This window comes from Notechis scutatus, chromosome 9 (genome assembly GCF_049901735.1).
Source record: "Notechis scutatus isolate UNSWTSFEM ecotype Mainland chromosome 9, rNotScu1.2, whole genome shotgun sequence".
NCBI lineage: Eukaryota > Metazoa > Chordata > Lepidosauria > Squamata > Elapidae > Notechis > Notechis scutatus.
The window spans coordinates 18,886,392-18,905,398 of NC_142017.1; the positions used below are offsets into that span (position 1 = coordinate 18,886,392).

Below are 19,007 nucleotides of genomic sequence, written 5' to 3' on the forward strand. Positions count from 1 at the left end.
GCCTTCAAGTTGCCAAGGTTGGAGACCCCTGATCTAAACTGTGAACATCAGATGTTGGTTGACTTACTGTTCCATATTCAACATCCTTCCCCAAACAGATGCCTTCTAGAGGTGTTAAGACTCCAACTCCCATAATGCTCACCCAAGGGAGCCCATCCTGATTGGAAATTGTAGAAATTGAAGGCAGGCAGAGGTTGTCCTCCACTTACAAACGTTCACTTTAGCGACTGTTGCAACGGCACTGAAAGAAAATAACTTACAACTGGCCCTCACTCTTACCACCATTGCAATCTCCCCAAAGTGGCGTGAACAAAAGTTGGGCGCTTATGACCGTTTGCAACATCCTGGGCCATGTGATCGCCATTTGTGACTCTCCCAGCCGGCTTCCGAACACACAAAGTCAATGGGGGAAGCCGGTTTCGCTTAACAACTGTGTGATTCACTTAACAAACTGTAGTGAATCGCGTAACAGCCGTGGCAAAAAAAAGGGAGTCGTACAACAGGGCGCAACTCACTCAACAACCTTCTTGCCTAGCAGTGGGAATTGTGATCCCAGTTAAGGTTGCGGACTACCTGTATCTCAGAAGAGCATCCATTTGGGACTGGCTGCTGTAAACATTTGCGCCGTTGGAATGACATCTTCCTTTGGCAGCGATCTGACAGTTTTCTTCATGTGTTGACTTTGCTTATCTGTGTTCCTGGCATTTTCCCAACTGTGTGGAGTTATTGCTTAGCCTTCACGTCTGAAATTCCTTCTCTTGACCTGCCAGACTAATGACCTCATCTTGCCTTGACTGGACTTATAGTTACAGTTTTTGTTGACCATGTTTTGGCCTTGATTCTCTGCAGCCAAAGGCTGTTCCTGGGAGAGTTTTTTCTCCAGCCAGAAGGTAACCGGGCCATTGGGGGCAAAGTTGGAGCTAATAAAGGGACTCCGACTGATTATCGGACTGTGTTGCCTTTGTGCCATGCCCCTTTGGGTCATCACACACACGGCTCCAGGAATTCTCTGCCAGCAACTCAAAAAATGAATTTCTTTGATTTGTTTTCCAGTCTCCTCTCAGCCATGACCTCATCCTTAACCTGACTCAGGACGGAATCAAACTGCTATTCGATGCTTTCAATCAAAGACTGAAGGTAATCTCACGCCCAGAAGTTACAGTTCTCCCTTTCTGCGCATCTAACCAAAAGAGTCCATGCATGTTTGGCAGTACAAGTTGTCGCAAAACCGACACCATGTTCTGAGCCACAACCGTGCAGCTGTGTCTCCATGGCTACTGCTTCTCCCCAGTATTTACATCGTGTGTGTTTACTGGTCTGGCTGCTGCTGCTGCAGTGATATTGATACTGACACTTTTATTGGTCTGGATTTAATGCCTTAATTTTAGATCCCTGTACAAGATTTGAGCGTGTTGTTTTAGCCCAGAATATCCTGACAGCTTTTGGATCAGCAGGGAGGTTGGATTTCACAAGAAGAAGCCTCCCTAATTTGTAGTCCTTGACTTACAATATTCATTTAGTGGCTGTTCGAAGTTACAACCGCACTAAAACAGTGACTTATGACCATTTTTTCACACTGGAAGCGTCCCCCATGGTCACACGATCAAGATTCGGGTGCTTGGCAACTGATTTATATCTATGTTGGTTGCAGCATCCTGGGATCACATGATTCCCTTTTGTGACCTGAGAAGCAAAGGCAATGGGGGAGCCAGGTTCACTTAATGACCATGTGACTTAACAACTGCAGCAGTTGTGGTTCCCTTAACAGCTGTGGCAAGAAAGCTCGTAAAATGGGGCAAACATTAAGTCTCACAGCAGCGGAAATTTTGGGTTCAGTTATGGTTGTAAGTCGAGGACTACCTGTATAAGGAAGGTGATGGGTGAGCCTCTGTTTGGCTTCCCTTTTCCATATTTGGGCTGGCAGAGGCTGCCCACTATCTCTTGGGCAGCTCCTTCCTTGCTCCGGCCCAATTGTGCCATTCTTGTTTAATCGTTTTCTCATCGGTCATATCCAATTTTGCTATTTGGCAGCATCTTGGAGAACCTGTGGGCCTCCCTTTACTTTATTGGAACATAATGGAGTAACAGAATTGGCAGGGGCCTTTGGAGGTCTTCTAGTCCAACCCCGTACTCTACTAGAAGAACCTCTGTTCCTCTCCTTTTTTGCATTGCCATGCGGGCAAAGTATTTTAGAGTTTTTAAGAAGCTTTGCCTTTTTTCTCAACCAGGGGAGCCATGCTTCTCCCCCTGTTGAAGCTCCTACAGGTGTGGGGCAGGATTTGCTGGGGGGGGGGGATAATGTCTTCTTGTAGATCAGCCAAGCTCTCTTAAGCAACTTAGTGATGCCCGGGTTTATGGAAGCTTTTGAAGTAAGCCATTGGTGAAGTCACTCTCTCCAGTGGCATTTGGGCAGAATGTGGTTTATCCTGTGCGAACCATAGTTGATTCATGGGAAAAGCAAACCGTGGTTGACCATGATATGCAAAGCAGCAGCTGAACATTGATTTTGCAGCTTTTGAGACTGATAGATGATGTTTGGCTTTTGGCCTTCTGCGTTGACCACTTTGTCATTGTTACGAGGGTTGGCTTTCTGTCAGGATTCCAGCGATCGCCCTAATTAAATCATGATTCTCGAGCCAAACTTCAAAAAACTTCAAAAGATTTATTAGAGGCGACATACTGGCATGACCTGTTATGAAGCCAACTCTGAGTGTGTCATAAATCAGATTCTCCAATTAAGCACCTTCACGGGCTGGATGTCACATTCTCCAATTAAATATCTTCCAGATTTCCTTCCTCTCCCCGTTTACGGCAACTATAAAACAGGCATAGGAGTGTTTTATGAGTTGACACACTTCTGTTAATGTTATATGTAAATGAAGATTCAATCATCCAGGCCAAAAGTAACCCAAAAAGGTTTGTGTTCCTTTACTATGGCTGTGCTTTCATTTCTTCTTTTTATCTCCTCCTCTGCTTCTTTGCCATTCTAGCCCACCCTCCTCTCTTACTTTTTCTCGTATCCTTCCTGCTTTCCGTAACACACATTTTCAGATCCATTGCTCCGGGCATTAAAACTGTTTTTCAACCTTGGCCCCTTTAAGAAGCATGGACTTAAACATGCTTTTACAAGAAGAGTACTACACTCCTCTGTTCGCAACTGAATACCCTACACCACCAGGCTTGAGATTCTAGGCTTAGACAACCTTGAACTACCCTGGCTAAGATTGAGCTTAAGCATAGTACATAAAATCATACGTTACAACGTCTTACCAGTTAATGAATATTTCAGCTTTAATCACAACAACACAAGAGCGCACAACAGATATAAACTGAACGTAAACCACTCCAAACTAGATTGCAGGAAATATGATTTCAGCAACAGAGTGGTCAGTGTCTGGAACTCACGACCTAATTCTGTTTTCACCTGCTCAAACCCCCACTCCTTTACCCTCAAACTAACCTCTGTCCTAAGAGGTCTGTAAGGGATGCATAAGCGCACAATCGTGCCTACTGTCCCTGTCCTATTGTCCCCAATTATTAGTTCCTATTTCATGTATTTAAACTTAGGTTTATTCTTATTTCTATTGTATTGTAAGTGTTTGACAAAATAAATAAAATAAAATAAATAAATGCTGGCTGGGGAATTCTGGGAGATGAAGTCCAGGTCTCTTCAGGGGACTAATGTTAAAGAAGCAAATTCAAACTAAAAATAGAACTGGAGACTAAATATCCTTCTCTCCTTTGTTTTATTCCCATGTAATTGTATGTTTTTAAGTTTATCTTTGACTAACATCCTTACAGAAGTCAAATATGCTCTACAATTCCAGGGGACATTGATTAATTAATTTATCATCGTTTTTACAATTTTTGTTTCTCTTTTTTAGGTGATTGAAGTTTATGACTTGACTAAAGTGAAGTTAAAGTACTGGTAAGTAGCTAGATGGTCTCTCCAATGGCCACGAAAAAAGACTATTAAGACATTTTCAATTCTGTAGCAGCTGGGCTGTCTATAGGAGGAGCATGTCAGAAGAGAAAGGATGGTAGCTGCAATTATGCAACCAAATTCCTGCCTTTTTTATGTACATCGGAGTCTCCAAACTTGGCCAACTTTAAGACTTGCACACTTCAACTCCCAGAATTCCTCGACTAGCCTTGATTTTTTTTTGCCTACCCTTGATGGGTGAACCAGCAAACCAAAAAGGTCTATTTAATGACAGTTTCTTACTACGTGTTTGCTGGAGAACAATGGTTATTTTCAGGATGAAACATGGCCTGTTTGAAACGGCCTTTAGGGCAAATTGGGATCTTCAGCTCCGTGTGGCATTGGGAATCCTGGCTGGTATAACCTAATCCGGTTACCACAACTTCATTGTTAAATTCTGTGTCACAAAATTCCCTCCCTGGTGTCTTAGAGCAGCCCTTATTGTTCGACTGATCTTAATCCGTCAAATTGTTGGGCTAGGATTGTGTTGATCTTCTGAGGGAGGAATAAAGCAGGTAAATTCCGCCACATGCTATCCCATCCTCCACACCTCATTGTGTCGATCTTGCTGGAGGGGCGCGTCTGTGCATGTGTGAGGGAGCGTGCGAGGGAGGGACACACGTGAGCCACAACCTCTCCAAGATGATTGTTTGGAAAACATTGCAGCAAAAGAATCTAGGTTTGGGGAGGAAATAAATGGCCTTGGTCTAATTCAATGGCAAGGGAAGAAAGCATGAATTAATGTTAAACTGTTACAGGATGCCAGAACTAGAGGATGATTTGGATTACCTAATTGGAGATACTATGAAAGGTTATTAACATTGGAAGGACATGATTTACAAATGGGCTGGCACACATCTTTGTGGTACAGGAGAGGTAAAACACATGGGTACTTTCAAAGGCATATGGTCAGGGATGCATTGTTACACGTATGGGGGAAAAAGTAGGGAACAGCAACTGCAGTGATTCACCTAATAAAAAATGTCATAAACTGGGGCAGAACTCACTTAACATACATCTTGCTTAGCAACCAAAATTTTGGCTTCATTTGTCCTAAGTTGAGGACTACCTGTATTATTTCTCGCAAGATATTTGGCATGATGGAGACAAAAATAGTTCTTTAATCTGTGATGAGAAACTAGCAACAATGCATGTTAATTCTTTGGGCTTTCTCTTCTAAACCCTTTTTTCTTTTACAAATTTCAAACTGTAATTGCAGAAGATCTGATGAAAGTAAGAAAGCATGGACTTGGCTTGAACTAGCATTCTGTTTTTCTCACCCCATTAAAGCCAGTAGTTGCAACAAAAGCATTTTGTACATGACGCGAAAGTGCATTAAAATACATTTTTGAACCTTTTACCGAAAGACCTCTGCCCTAGAATTTCACGTCTGAGCAGATTTGGTTAGAAGCAGAGATAGGATATTTAACCTGAAGCCTCAGATCACAAATATCTTTGAGCCAAGGTAGTTGGTCTTGGTTGCAAGTTTCTTCCACGCTGCAAAAAAAAAATAAAAAAAATGGGGACATTCTAGTTTTTTTAGGTTGTGGAAATCAGCAACAAAAGAAACCGTGAAAATAAAAAATGAAGCAGTTTGTGAACGTGTGGGTAGCTTTCCATTTGACTGATCGATTTTAATGAATCTTTCTTTTTTCCCTAGTGGTGTTCATTTTAACTCTCAAGCTATTCCTCCTACCATTGAACAAATTGATCAGTCTTTTGGAGCCACCCATCCAGGAGGTGAGTTTTGGGCATTTAAAAAAGATGCAAATCTTGCTTGGCAGCTCATATCCAGAAGAACCCTTTCGCCATATTAGATTAGATTAGATTAGATTAGGACTTGGAAGGGATCTTGCAGGTCATCCAGTCCAACCCCCTGCCCAAGCAGGAGATCCTACACCATTTCCAACAAATGCCAGTCCAGGGGAATTCGTTCTTCCTTTTAATTTCAGATTCAGGTTGATACTGTAGGTTTCCTTGACTTACAACAGTTCATTGATGCAGTGGCACTGAACAAAGTGACAGGATTCCCCCCCCCCCGCCCCCCGCATACACTTCTATGGTTGTGACTTATGATTTTTTTCACACCTACGACTGTTGCAGTATCTCCATGATGACACGATCAAAATTCAGATGCTTGCAGCTGACTGATATCCTGGACTAATGTGATCCCCTTTGGTGACTTTTTGACAAGCAAAGTCCCACGAGGAAGCCAGATTCACACCACAACTGTGTTAACTGCAGTGATTCACTTAACAATTGTGGCAAGGAAAGTCATAGAATGGGGCAAAACTCACTTGGGAATTGTCTCGCTTAGCAACAAAAATTTTGGGTTCAATTGTGGTCATAAGTCAAAGACTACCTGTATAGGTGATCATTTGGAGAGTCACTTGGTTTCTGCATGGGATGACTTTGGACAGGAGAAAAACATGCATCAAGGAGCACAGAGATTACTTTGGAGAAGGCACATGACAATTTAGTAACATGTGAATTTAGGCCAATAAAACTGGAAAGGGTAAGAAAGAGATTACCTGTTCCTTCTAACAATAGAAGTGGTCTTTTTTTGTGACTTTGGGGTGGACCAGATTCTTTGAAGAAACAAATGGTTTACAAACTGCAGCGTCTGCATTCGTGCCTCCTGCTAAACCAAATCTTCTTTTATATATAAAAGCGAAATACCACTCACGCATCATCACCAAATCTCCACAACCGTAAAGCCTACGAACTTGACATTTGGCACGTATGTTCCTCTTGCCTTCCAGGTGCTCACTAAGAAAGGATTTTTCCAAATGACCATCACAGCATTAGAATTTCCTATATTATAATTATTATTATTATTAACGTGCTCTGATGCTAAGGAGTTCTACTCCCTCTCCCCACCTGGAAAGAAATCTCTTCCAAATGCAAAACACAGCAGAGGAGAGGAGTTTCAGTTTCAGAGCACCAAGCAGCTTTAGCACAGAACAGTTGAGCTAAGCCACACCCAGGCTCCTTGCTGTCTCCTTGCTCACACAGCAAACAGTTTCAATTTCCAAACAGCCCTCAACTCTCTCACACACTGACAGAATGCTAGCCAGATGAATACCGCTGGATGCTGGTAGGCAGAGGCAGAATTCTCCCCCTCTCCCTTATTTTCCTCCTCAAAAACTAAACCCGACCAGAGAGTTTCGTAGTGAAGCAGGGGTATAGAGCTAGTCGAAAGATATGGTGGCTTAGTGTCACCTTCTCCAATTTTTGGTGGAGCTCCAGAATTGCCCAACCAACATCGGTTGAGAAAATCCCAAGATGTCAGGGAGGGACATCAAATTGAAGAAAATTCCGTGAACTAGAACTACAAAGAAATTTTGTGGCTATGAGGATAATTAATCACTGGAATTACTCACCTCCAGAAGGTGTGGTGCTCCATCACTTGTCAAAGAGAGATGCAGACTAGAACTCAGGAGAAATTTCCTGACCGTGAGAACAACTAATCCGTGGAACAGTGTGATGACCCAAAGGGGCGTGGCACAAAGGCAACACAGTCACATAAGAAAGAAAAGTCCCTTTAATACATCAACTTTGCCCTAATGTCCAGTTACCTTCGGCTGGAGAAAAAAACTCTCCTAAGAACAGTCTTTAAGTGGAGGTAATTCAGTCTGAAAACAAAGTACATACAACCTGTAAATAAAAATCCACACAAATCACGCTGCAGCAATTAACTGGACAGGGCAGGAGAAGCAATTTGCAGACTTCAAAGGCCAACAAAAAACACACAGTTGGGAAGGCGCCAGGAATCCAGATAAGCCTTGACAATAAAAGATAACTCGATTTGCTTTCAACAAGTTGCTGTGCGCAAACTCCCTGTGTTCCCAGCTGCAGCTAATGAAGGGAATCAGGGCCCTTTCCTCCCGTAAGCCATGCAACTCATGTTGTTCCCTTCTCTGTTCTTCCCAGCATGCCCTAGGATGAAGAGGGGTGGGCCTGGGTCTTCCTCTGAATTCCCTCTCTCTTGCTCTGCCTCTCCCTGCCTTTCCCCAGTTTCTTCCACAGCCAACGGAGTCACACTCCCACCCCCTGTCAGCTGCTCGGCCTCCCCCTTGGAATCAGATTTCGACAGGGGCATGACAAACAGATTAGCAATGGGAATAAATTCATCCCATGATATCAGCCAGGTTTCTCAATGGCATAGGATCTCCTACTTGGACAGGGGTTGGACTAGAAGGCCTCCAGGGTCCCTTCCAATCCTATTGTCCCAAAAGTGCTTTCTCAAGAAGCAACTGGGCGTTCTGGTTTTTCTTGAAGACATTTCTCTTCCTCATCCAAGAAGTTTCTTCAGCTCTGATGGACAGTGTTTTCAAATAATAGGAAGACTGGTACTTGGATGCCGCATTGTGACTTTTCAACAACCAAATAATGGAGGACTATGTCTTAATATAAACATGTGTATTAATGTTAGGATTGGCAATGGTGACCTTGTTAGAAGCTACAATAGAGGTAAAAATAAGAAATAGGGGGAATATTAGCCGGTAAAAATTTTATATAACAGAATATAAGTAATAATTTGATGGAAAAGATCAGAGGTTGAAAGATGGTATTATCATCTATGCTTATTATATCATTGCCAGTAAAGTGGAACATTGAAATATTGAATAAATACTCTAAAAAACCCATGTATAGTAATACTAGGATTATATAAGTTTGATTAATATAACAACTGTTATGATTATCGTTATTGCTGCTCGTATCAAAATGAATTATGCCCAGAGGCCACACTGTTCATGTATTGATATTGACGTATCCTTACAAAAATAAAAATCCAACAAAACTTGGAAGAAAACTGAATGAATGAGAATCTCCGTAGACCATCCAATTCTATTATTCTGTATTCTATCCTGTACATGTATCTCTCAAAACATTTGAGCGGCACCAAGGAGAGAAACTATGGCAGATACTTGTGTCTGCTTTGTTGGTTTTCTTGTGCTGTCTCCCGGGATTGTGCAAAACCTTCAAAAGAGATCCATGATGGGATGACCAGGAGCAACATCCAAAGCATTTGTGTAAAATCTGGTGGGGACAAACAGCTCTTTTAATCAGTTGAAAAAGAGTTTCTGTGAAATACTTCTTCTGGAAGGTTGTTTGTTGTCTTTTTCTGGGATGTAGGATGGGGTCTTTAAACTGATTTTATTCTTTCTGTGATGTTATAGCACAAACCGGCAAGTTTAGAATATTAGAATTAGAATAGAGCTGGGAGGGACTTTAGAGGTCTTCTAGTCCAGCCCCCTGCTTAAGCAGGAGAACCTATCCCATTTCAGATAAGTCTTCTTAAAAGCCTCCAGGGATGGATCACCCACAACTTCTGGAGGCAAGCTGTTCCACTGGTTAATTGTCCTCCCTATTAGGAAATTTCTCCTTAATTCCAGGTTGCATCTCTCCTTGACTGGTTTCCAACCATTGTTTCTTGTCCTGCCTTCTGGAGCTTTGGAGAATAGTTTGTCTCCTTCTTTCTGGCAGCCCCTCAAATATTGGGATATTGCTATCACGTCACCCCTAATTCTTCTTTTCTTTAGACTAGCCAAACCCAAAACCTGCAGCCATTTATTTTAGCCTTTTATTATATGCCTCAAAATACTGTAAATAATTTCATACCAGGAAAGCACAAAGTTGCTTGGAGGGAAATTTGCATGGTGGTTCATATGTTACAGGGTTTTCCCCCTCCTCTTGTCAGTAACATTTAATTGCTTAATTGCTTGTTTGCCTTACAAGACGAAGGTTCTACTAAAAGGTGAACCATCCAAATTACGCAGTTACTAAATTTGTATGCTGTTCTTTGCAAGAGGAACAGTGTAAATATCAAACGGAAAAGGCAAAAAAAAATCCTCTTAAATATGTGCCATTCTCATTTCTAACGAGATATAACGTTTCAGGCTGATCAACAAAAGAGGATTTAAAAGCCAGGATGAAACAAAACATACCCAAATGGTGTTTTTCTTCCAAGAATTCAGCATTTGTAGGAGGCAGGAAGTCAAGAGAAATGTTTGAGCTCAGATCAGAAACTCATACAGACAATCCTTGACTTACAACCACTCATTTAGTGACCAGTTGAAGTTACAATTGCAATGAAAAAAGTGACTTATGACTGTTTTTCACACTTATGACCATTGCAGTATCTTCATGGTCACATGATCAAAATTTGGATGCAAGAAAGGTTGTAAAATGGGGCAAAACTCCCTTAACGAATGTTTTGCTTAGCAACATAAATTTTAGGCTCAATTAAGGACTGTCTTTATCCCTTTATTCCTCCTGTCTCGTTTCTTAATTTTGTTGCCCCTTGATATTCCGCAGCATGCTTCCCTGTGCCTCTTCCTTGTTTTCTTATCATTATTTAGCCCCATTATAACATCTAGCCAAACAGGTTAGGTAGGTTGTGTTGGAACTGTAGAAACTTGCAAGTCCTGCTTGAGCTGCTACCAGAAGGAAACAATGCCCCAAGAATCTAGAAATAGGGACGTCTAATTTTTCACCCGATTTAAAATACTGACTGTGATCCCATGAAAAAACTTCATTTTTCACTCTGTATTAACCAGCGGAACAACTTGCTCCAGAAGTTGTGGATGCTCCAACACTGGAGATTTTTAAGAAGAGATTGGACAGTCATTTTTCTATACTGGTATAGGGTTTCCTGCCTGAGCAAGGGGTTGGACTAGAAGACCTCCAGGGTCCCTTCCAACTCTGTTATTCTGTATTTTTAATCTTCCTATGATACCTTAAAACTCCTACTGTTTACCACATGATTGGAAAAAACGGAGACGTGTTATAATGAAGAGCTCAACCCTGGGACAGATTTGGAAGGACAAGGTTTAGATCAAGGGTCACCAACCTTTTGGACCTCAGAGACCACCAAACTCATAATTTTAAATCCCAGGGACCACTAACCGGTTCTGTGGGTGTGGCCTAATTTGTGGGTGTGGCTTGGTGGCCATGTGACTGGCTGGGCATGGCTCATATGTAAATACTATACATATTTATATAAATATTGATTTTTTAATTAAAAAAGAGCAACTTTTACCCCAAATCAGGCAAAGCAGGCAGGCAGATTGAGTTGCTCACAGAATCATTCAGTGATCTATCTATCTGCCATCGGCTAGTTCAGTCTGTCACATAAAATTTACTTGCCGTGAGTCTGCACTGAATAATAGAACCTTCAGTCCTAGGGGAGGTTCGGCTGTGCTTAAAAGCAGAGCCGAAGACCTAAAGACTAGCTAGAAAGCAAGAAATCCCACCATTTCCTGCTTCCTAGCTAATCTAAATCTCCCGGCACAGCAGAACAGCTGATGGTCGGAAAAAGGAAAAACAGCAATTTAGCAGGCAAGTTTGCTGGGTAAGGAGTGAGTGAGCCGGGTGGGTTCCCGCGGGCCATGTGGGCGGCGCAGCCTTGTGTTTCTGTGCAGCCTGAATTAATTGCTCTGGAGGTGAGATTTCTCTGCGGCCCACCAAAATTTTCTCACGGCCCACCAGTGGGCCACAGCCCACCAGTTGGCGACCGCTGGTTTAGATTATTATACAGTTAGTCCTGAACGACTATAATTGAACCCACAATTTCAGCCGTAAGCTGTGATGGACATAAAGTGGATCGCCTGATTTTATGACCTTTTTAGCAGCGGTCGTTCAGCAAACCCATTGTTTGCTATGGGACCTTTACCAGAAATGGGAAATAAATGTTGGTTTATGGAAATGTCGTGGTCGTGTGACTACGGGACACTACAAGAAGCTGGTTGATGGTGTAACTCTGGGGTTGGGATAGCAGACATTGGAACTTCAAATCCGGGTTGTAGGTCAGTTTTTCGGGATCTGTTGTAACTTTGAGCGGCCACGGTCGTAAATCGAGGTTTCCCCGTGGGGTGAAGGCAATGTTTGGCCGCATGAATGTTAATGCCGAGTTTGGGTTTTAACCAAGAATTACTGTTTTTAACAAGCTGCTGTATGTGTGTTTTTCCCCTCAGTTTACAACTCCGCCGAGCAACTTTTCCACCTCAACTTCAGGGGCCTGTCTTTTTCCTTTCAGTTGGACTCATGGACTGAAACTCCAAAGTATGAGGTCAGCTATTCAGGTTAAAAAAAATAAATTTTAAAAAAAAAGATGCAAAAGGAAAACAACGTGTTCGTTTCTTCCTCTGTGTTCCCTTTCTTTGATTGTAAAATGCGTGGTTTTTTTAAACCAGGGGGGTCTCGAACCTTGGGAACTTTACGACTTGTGGACTTCAACTCCCAGAATTCCTCAGCCAGCGCATGCATGCGCTGGCTGAGGAATTCTGGGAGTTGAAGTCCCCTGGTTTAGACTACACAGCAGGGGTGAATTCAGAGAAAGGTTAGAAGAAAAAAAAAAAACCAGCTTGGAGGCCTGAATTGGAAACTGCAGATCTTTCCATGCGAACTCAGGATATGTGTAAAAAGAGCTGCGCTGGTGGACATCATCTTGAACTACACAGACACACACACAGTCGGACAGGTGCACCATTCCCGCAAATGCCCCTGATTCAGGAGGCTTGATCCCCAAGCTATAACTGTAGCCATCATGTCAAGCTATGGCATGTTTATCCATCTTTTGTTGAATAAACCACAATCGCCCAGGTTAACGCAATCCACTAAGCCATAAAATCCTTGATTTTAGAGGCACGGTGGCTACGATCTCCTGCCGGAACTCAAAACAAATCCCCTTATGACTGACTGAAATATGGGAAGCAGATCCTGGGTTTTGCAAGAGAGGGATTAAATTTTTCACTAAGCACTTTATATCCGTGCTTCGCTACGAAACTATGTGATCGGGCTTAGTTTTTGGGGGGAGGAAAATAAAGGGGGGTGTGTGGAAATTCTGCCTCTGCCTACCAGCATCCAGTGGTAGTCATCTGGCTAGCATCCTGTCAGTGTGTGAGAGAGTTGAAGGCTGTTTGGAAATTGAAACAGTATTTGCTGTGTGAGCAAGGAGACAGCAAGGAGCCTGGGTGTGGCTTAGCTCAGCTGTTCTGTGCTAAAGCTGCTTGGTGCTCTGAAACTGAAACTGAAACTCCTCTCCTCTGCTTGTGTTTTGCATTTGGAAGAGATTTCTTTTCAGATGGGGGGGTGGAGTAGAACTCCTTAGCATCAGAGCATGTTAGTAACAATAATATAGGAAATGCTAATGCTCTGATAGTCATTTGGAAAAATCCTTTCTTAGTGAGCACCTCGAAGGCAAGAGGAACATACGTGCCAAATGTCAAGTTTGTAGGCTTTACAGTTGTGGAGATTTTTGGATGATGCGTAAGTGGTATTTCACTTTTGTGTGTGTGTGTGTGTGTGTGTGTGAGAGAGAGAGAGAGAGAGAGAGAGAGAGAGAGAGATAAATACCACTATATAGAAGATGAAGGTGCTGTTTTGGGAGTGTACCTGCCAGTTACTGTGTTCGCAATAATTTTTCATTTCGATTTCCACAGCCAAACTTTGCCCACGGCTTAGCCTCTCTGCAAATCCCACACGGTGCAACTGTGAAACGCATGTACATCTACAGTGGAAACAGTCTGCAGGATACGAAGTATGTCGTTCTGATGTTGCGGAGTCACAGAGTTGGAAGGGAGCTTAGAGGTCATCTAGTCCAACCCCCTGCTCAAGCAGGAGGCCCCTATACTCAATAATTCATTAATCTGATTGCTAATTGATTAATTAAACAACTAGATTGATAATTTAATAATCTGGGCATATAAAATATAAATATTTTATGTCGGCTATCTTGTTGAAAAATAGGAAGAATGTATTCATTTTTTCTCCCTGTGCCTTTCCTCGATTATAAATTGTATGGTTTAGACTACCCAGCAAGGGTGGCTATATAATATGTTGCTTTTTCATGAATATAATATAATTGTGCAGGTAGTCCTCAATTCATAACTGATTGCTTAATAACCATTTGAGGTTAGGATGACTTGTCCTCAAATTTACAACTAACACACACACACACCATTCGCATCATCGCATTTTGGGCCTTTAGTAACTGCATTTAGTTTAGTTTAGTTTAGCATAGCATAGCATAGCATAGCATAGCATAGCATAGCATAGCATAGCATAGCATAGAATAGTATTAGAATTCTTTATTGGCCAAGTGTGATTGGACACACAAGGAATTTATCTTGGTGCAAATGCTCTCAGTATACATAAAAGAAAAAGTTTACTTTATTGTCATTGCACCTCATACAACAAAATCAAATGCCATCTTCAGTGCACATTATAAATATAAAAATAAAACACAAACACACATCCTTTGCATTCTATACATTGAATTGAAAACCCCCGATATTACATTAATATTGCACTATACAGTAGAATTCAACAGAGTTACTGCCCTGGAATAGAAGCTGTTTTTCAGCCTATCTGTCCTTGTTTTTGTTATTCTCTACCATCTGCCAGATGATAATAGTTCCAAAAAAAGGTGCCCAGGATGAGATGGATCTTTGAGGATGTTTTGAACTTTCTTAAGGCAGCGGGAGCTCTAAAGCTCTTCCAAAGAGGGGAGAGGGCAACCCAGGATCCTCTGGGCAATGATGTTCACCCTCTGGAGTGCTTTCCTATCTGCCCCTGTGCAATGGGCAAAACCATACACAGGTGCAGTAAGATACTCTCTATAGTGCAGAGATAGAAGGTCACCAGCAGTTTTTCATTCAGTTGTTATTTCCTGAGAAGTCTTGGGTAGTATTTGTCATTTATGACAAATGCAGCACCCTCCAATTACATGATTGTGTTTTGGGACATTTTTTGGCTTTTTTTGTGGCAAAAAAACACGTCAGTGAAACAAGGCGGACTCAGTTATGGACCGAGTGATTCACTTAAACAATTGCAGTGATTTTCTTCATGATGGCAGAAAAGGTCATACAGTTGGGCGTAACTCACTTCACCGCCATCTTGCTTAGTTAACATAAATACTGGTCCCAATTGTTGCTCTGAGTCACGGACTTAACCTGTTCTGAGAGTGAATATTTTGTGTTAGTCTTTCACTGAGATGTATTTCATCTTCTCTTTTGTGCTTAAACTCTTTTTCTCTCTCTCTGTTCAGTTCAGGAAACTCTTTTCAGTTTCCCGGCTGAGAAATTGGGTCTTTCACACATCGTTTCCTTGGCGTGCAAGCCATCTCTCAAAATTTCTATGGAAATTCTCCCTCATCCAGGTCACGGTTGTTCCAAAGGTGCTTTTTTTCAGGAGGCAACTGGTCTGTCTGGTTTTTCATTGAAGATGTTTCGCTTTTCATCCAAGAAGCTTCTTCAGCTCTGACTGGATTACCATTCTTCTGTTCTCCACCATCCAGTCAGAGCTGAAGAAGCTTCTTGGATGGGAAGCGAAATGTCTTCATGGAAAAACCAGACAGACCAGTTGCCTCTTGAAAAAAGCATTTTTGGGACATCTCTCAAAATTCTGCCTTTCCCCCCCTCCTTAAACAGGCCTCTGGAAATACATCTAACTTTTATTGGCTGGCAAGCTTCAAACCATGATTTATCAATCCAGCCCTTCTTCAGCAGAGGCTTCCCTTTTTTCTCTGTTGGACTACAGTTCCCATCATCCTCCAGTCAACTTCAGCAGTTAGACTTGCTCTTCCATTGCGGTGTCTGTTTTGAGTTAGGAAGTTTGGGGTGTGGAACCTTCAAGATTGGTAAAGGAACGTATATCACATTTTAAATTATTTACATTGTTTTATGCTTTTAGGGCACCTATGATGCCACTCAGCTGTTTCCTGGGAAATGTGTACGCAGAATACATTGATGTTCTCCGAGATGGAGCTGGTCCCTCAGGTTTACGACTGCGCTTACTCACTGCAGGTATCATAATATGTCCAGTTCTGGTCACCGAAGTTAGTTGAGACCCTAGAAAGAGTGCAGAGAAGAGCAACAAAGATGATTAAGGGCCTAGAGGCTAAACCGTATGATGAACGATGGAGGGTTCTAGGTATGTCTAAGGAGAAGAACCATTGGTGACTTGATAGCAGTCTCCAATATCTGAGGGGATGTCACAGAGAAGAGGGGGCCGACTTATTCTCCAAAGCATCTGAAGGCAGGACAGATGGAAGCTTATCAAAGGGAGACCCAACCTAGAACTAAGGAGAAATTTTCTTGACATTGAGGACAGTTAATCAATGGGATGGCTTGCTTCCAGAAGTAGTGAGTTCTCCATCACTGGAGGTTTTCAAGAAGAGATTGGACAGCCATTTGTCTGGAACAGGGTCTCCTGCTTGAGCAGGGGGTTGGACTAGAAGACCTCCCAGCTCCCTTCCAACTCTGTTAGTCTAATTCCAGGTGAAAATATTTGTTCTTGACTTTCTCAGTAAAAACAGGAAAGTTAATGTGGGCCAGTTGGTGAGGTTGGTTGCTTCCAGCGTTTCTAGTCCGCTCACCTGGTCAAAAGTAAACCACCCAATACTAGATCAGACTGCGACAAAAATAACAACAACTCTCTGCCTATTACTAAAACTCTTGTGTCTGTTTGTAACTTTCAATGGGGTGCATCTTAGGCAACCATTTTTAAATCAATGTACCATTACTGTAAGCCCTGGAACTTTTCCCCTTCAACCGAAAAGAATGAGCTTCTGAAAACTAGGTACTTCAAAAGGAATTCTTTATTGAAAGGAAGTGGTCCCGGTACTAATCAAAGCAGAATCTAAGATGCTTCCAGGCATACAGTAATAGATAAAGGGAGTTAGAACCCCTCCCGTTGTCCTGATGTGGATTTAGCCAAACAAAGAACCAACATGTTAATTCCCTCCCCCGCTCTTTTCTGGGAATGGGAAGGTATCTTAGAAAAGTTTCCCAGGGAGTATCTTTCAGAGCTGGAATTTTTATGGTCCCTTCTCCTCTTGCTATCTCTCCAAGAGGTGACAAGTTTCTAGACACCTTGCTCCAGTCCTCCAGTTGTATATCATGTGCAAGTTATACAGATTCAATATAAGATATTCAGGTTACATCAAAAAGGATTACTTGTACCAACTTCCCCCCCTCTTCTTCCATTGAAGAATGGCAGATAAACGGATCTGACACATCAAATGGGCTAATTTAAAGAACGAGTACTTAAACCGTAATTTCATTTCTTTCTTTCAGCAAATGGTTTTTACATGAGGGTTCTAGTTTTTCAAAAGAAGATTTTGTTTCTCTGACCACTCACGTTCACATAATTCTATTTTCTAAGACTGCCTGGATCAGTGCAGGTGCTTCAGAATTACTCTGTAGTGCTCATATCTTCCTGTCTATTTCTCCTTTCTAGGCTGCAGTCCAGGTGTGTTAGCTGATGCCAAAATACGGGTATCCGAGCGTTGTGTGTATTTCGGTGATTCGTGCCAAGATGTCCTGAGCACTTTGGGGTCCCCTCACAAGGTTTTCTACAAATCTGAAGATAAGGTGAGGCAAAATCTGTTAAGCCTGGATTCCCCAATGGGTGTTAAGGAAAACAAACTAAACAGAACGTGCAGCGAAGTCAGATAGGAAGACAAGTAAATGTGTGAGATAAGTTTTCTAGTTAACACGCAGTAAAAATACAGATACGCTTGTGCTATCAAGAATATAGTTTATTCCATTTAAGAATTATAGCATAGTCAAATAAACGGTCCATTAGTCATATATCAATTTCAGTCAAGTCTTGTCAGGGATACTCTATTTGCAAAGTCCGTGTTGAATAGCCAATGTCAGTACACTTACAATAAATCAGTCCAACCTTTATCTTCTCTCCGTTGAGAAAAATATCAACACTCCTTCTTCTCTCCCCTTTTCAGCAAGAACGCAGTCATCAATCCATTCAGTAATTAGAGATCAGTAGGCCAGAGAGAGAGAGAGCTGCATTTGCCTCACTTCATATATAGTGCTTTTACAACCACACCCTTAATTACATTCTTGCTGTTAAAGTTACACACACTTTAACTAACAAAACCATGATACCATATTTATTATTTTTTACCCAAACCAGTTAGGGTAAACAATGTTATCCCTAACAAAATCCATGCAGATCATTTTTAAAAAAAAAATATTTTTATTAAAAACAGAAAGAGCAACATATTCAATATCCATATAGACCGGGCGTTGTCTGGTTGCAATTCCTTTGAACAATATTCAGCGTCATAATAGTGATGATATTCTTGTTCTGACCTCGGCTTCCCCAAAAAGCACTAAGCAGACTCTTTGTCCTGGCAAAACCCCTTTTATTAAACGAAGGTGAATTTCTTGCATTCACCTTCAGCCTAAGGCCTGGCAAACAGTCTGTCAAGGGTGTAATTAGGAGCACAGACCTTATCTAGCTTGGAGAGCTGCCAAGTAAGTATTTCCAAACGCAGTGCTGACAAGGAAGGACTCAGCACAGAGTCTCTGAGATACACAGACAGATCTTCACACTGCTGCAACGAACGAATTGTTTCCTGCAAAAGCCCCCTCCCCTTTTGCTCCTCTTTTAATCCCTATGGGAGGGGCCATTCAATGTCCACATGCGCCTTTACTCCCTAGTTCTTTAACTGTCCCCTTCTCCTGGCAGCTCTGCGCATGTGCACATCGGGAACAGGCTCCAGCTGTTCTTCTGCCCCACTGATCTCTGACTCCGAAGGCAGCTGATAACTGCCGGATAGCCCTGGCCTTATCTCTGCCTCTGACACAGAGCCCTCATCCGAGCCTTCCCCAGACTCCAGGACTGGCCCATGTTCCACCCCAACCTCCTCACTGTCCGACTCTGTTGCCAGCTCCGTTAGCTGCCAGCGGGTCACAACAATTCTCTAGCAATAATCCTATAGTACCCGTGCTTTCCCTTCATAATATTAATACATATTAATTATTAATACTAATTAGAATTAATAATAGCTTACAGTAATCAACAGTAATCTTTCTCTTATAATTTTAAAAGTTCTAACTTCTGGTTCCCTTTGGGGTCCCCTCACAAGGTTTTCTGCAAATCTTAATTCCACCCTCCTTTATTTTTTCTGGGAACATAGTTGAAAAGATCTTCCCAGGAATTTTCTTTCAGAGCTGGAATTTTTATGGCCTCTTCTCCTCTTGCCGTCTCTCCC

The 19,007-nt window shown here is 42.1% G+C and overlaps 1 protein-coding gene across 2 annotated transcripts in view; it reads left to right on the plus strand.

Annotated features, from left to right (window-relative positions):
* PHAF1 (phagophore assembly factor 1) overlaps positions 1–19,007 on the plus strand; it is a 61,448-nt gene that overhangs the window by 28,255 nt on the left and 14,186 nt on the right. For both annotated transcript variants that reach the window (XM_087971690.1, XM_087971689.1), the window contains exons 4-10: positions 1,054–1,137; positions 3,885–3,928; positions 5,643–5,722; positions 11,962–12,056; positions 13,429–13,526; positions 15,680–15,792; positions 17,228–17,361. In XM_087971690.1, the coding sequence (XP_087827816.1) occupies positions 1,054–1,137; positions 3,885–3,928; positions 5,643–5,722; positions 11,962–12,056; positions 13,429–13,526; positions 15,680–15,792; positions 17,228–17,361 (648 nt within the window). The remainder of the gene's footprint in view (positions 1–1,053; positions 1,138–3,884; positions 3,929–5,642; positions 5,723–11,961; positions 12,057–13,428; positions 13,527–15,679; positions 15,793–17,227; positions 17,362–19,007) is intronic.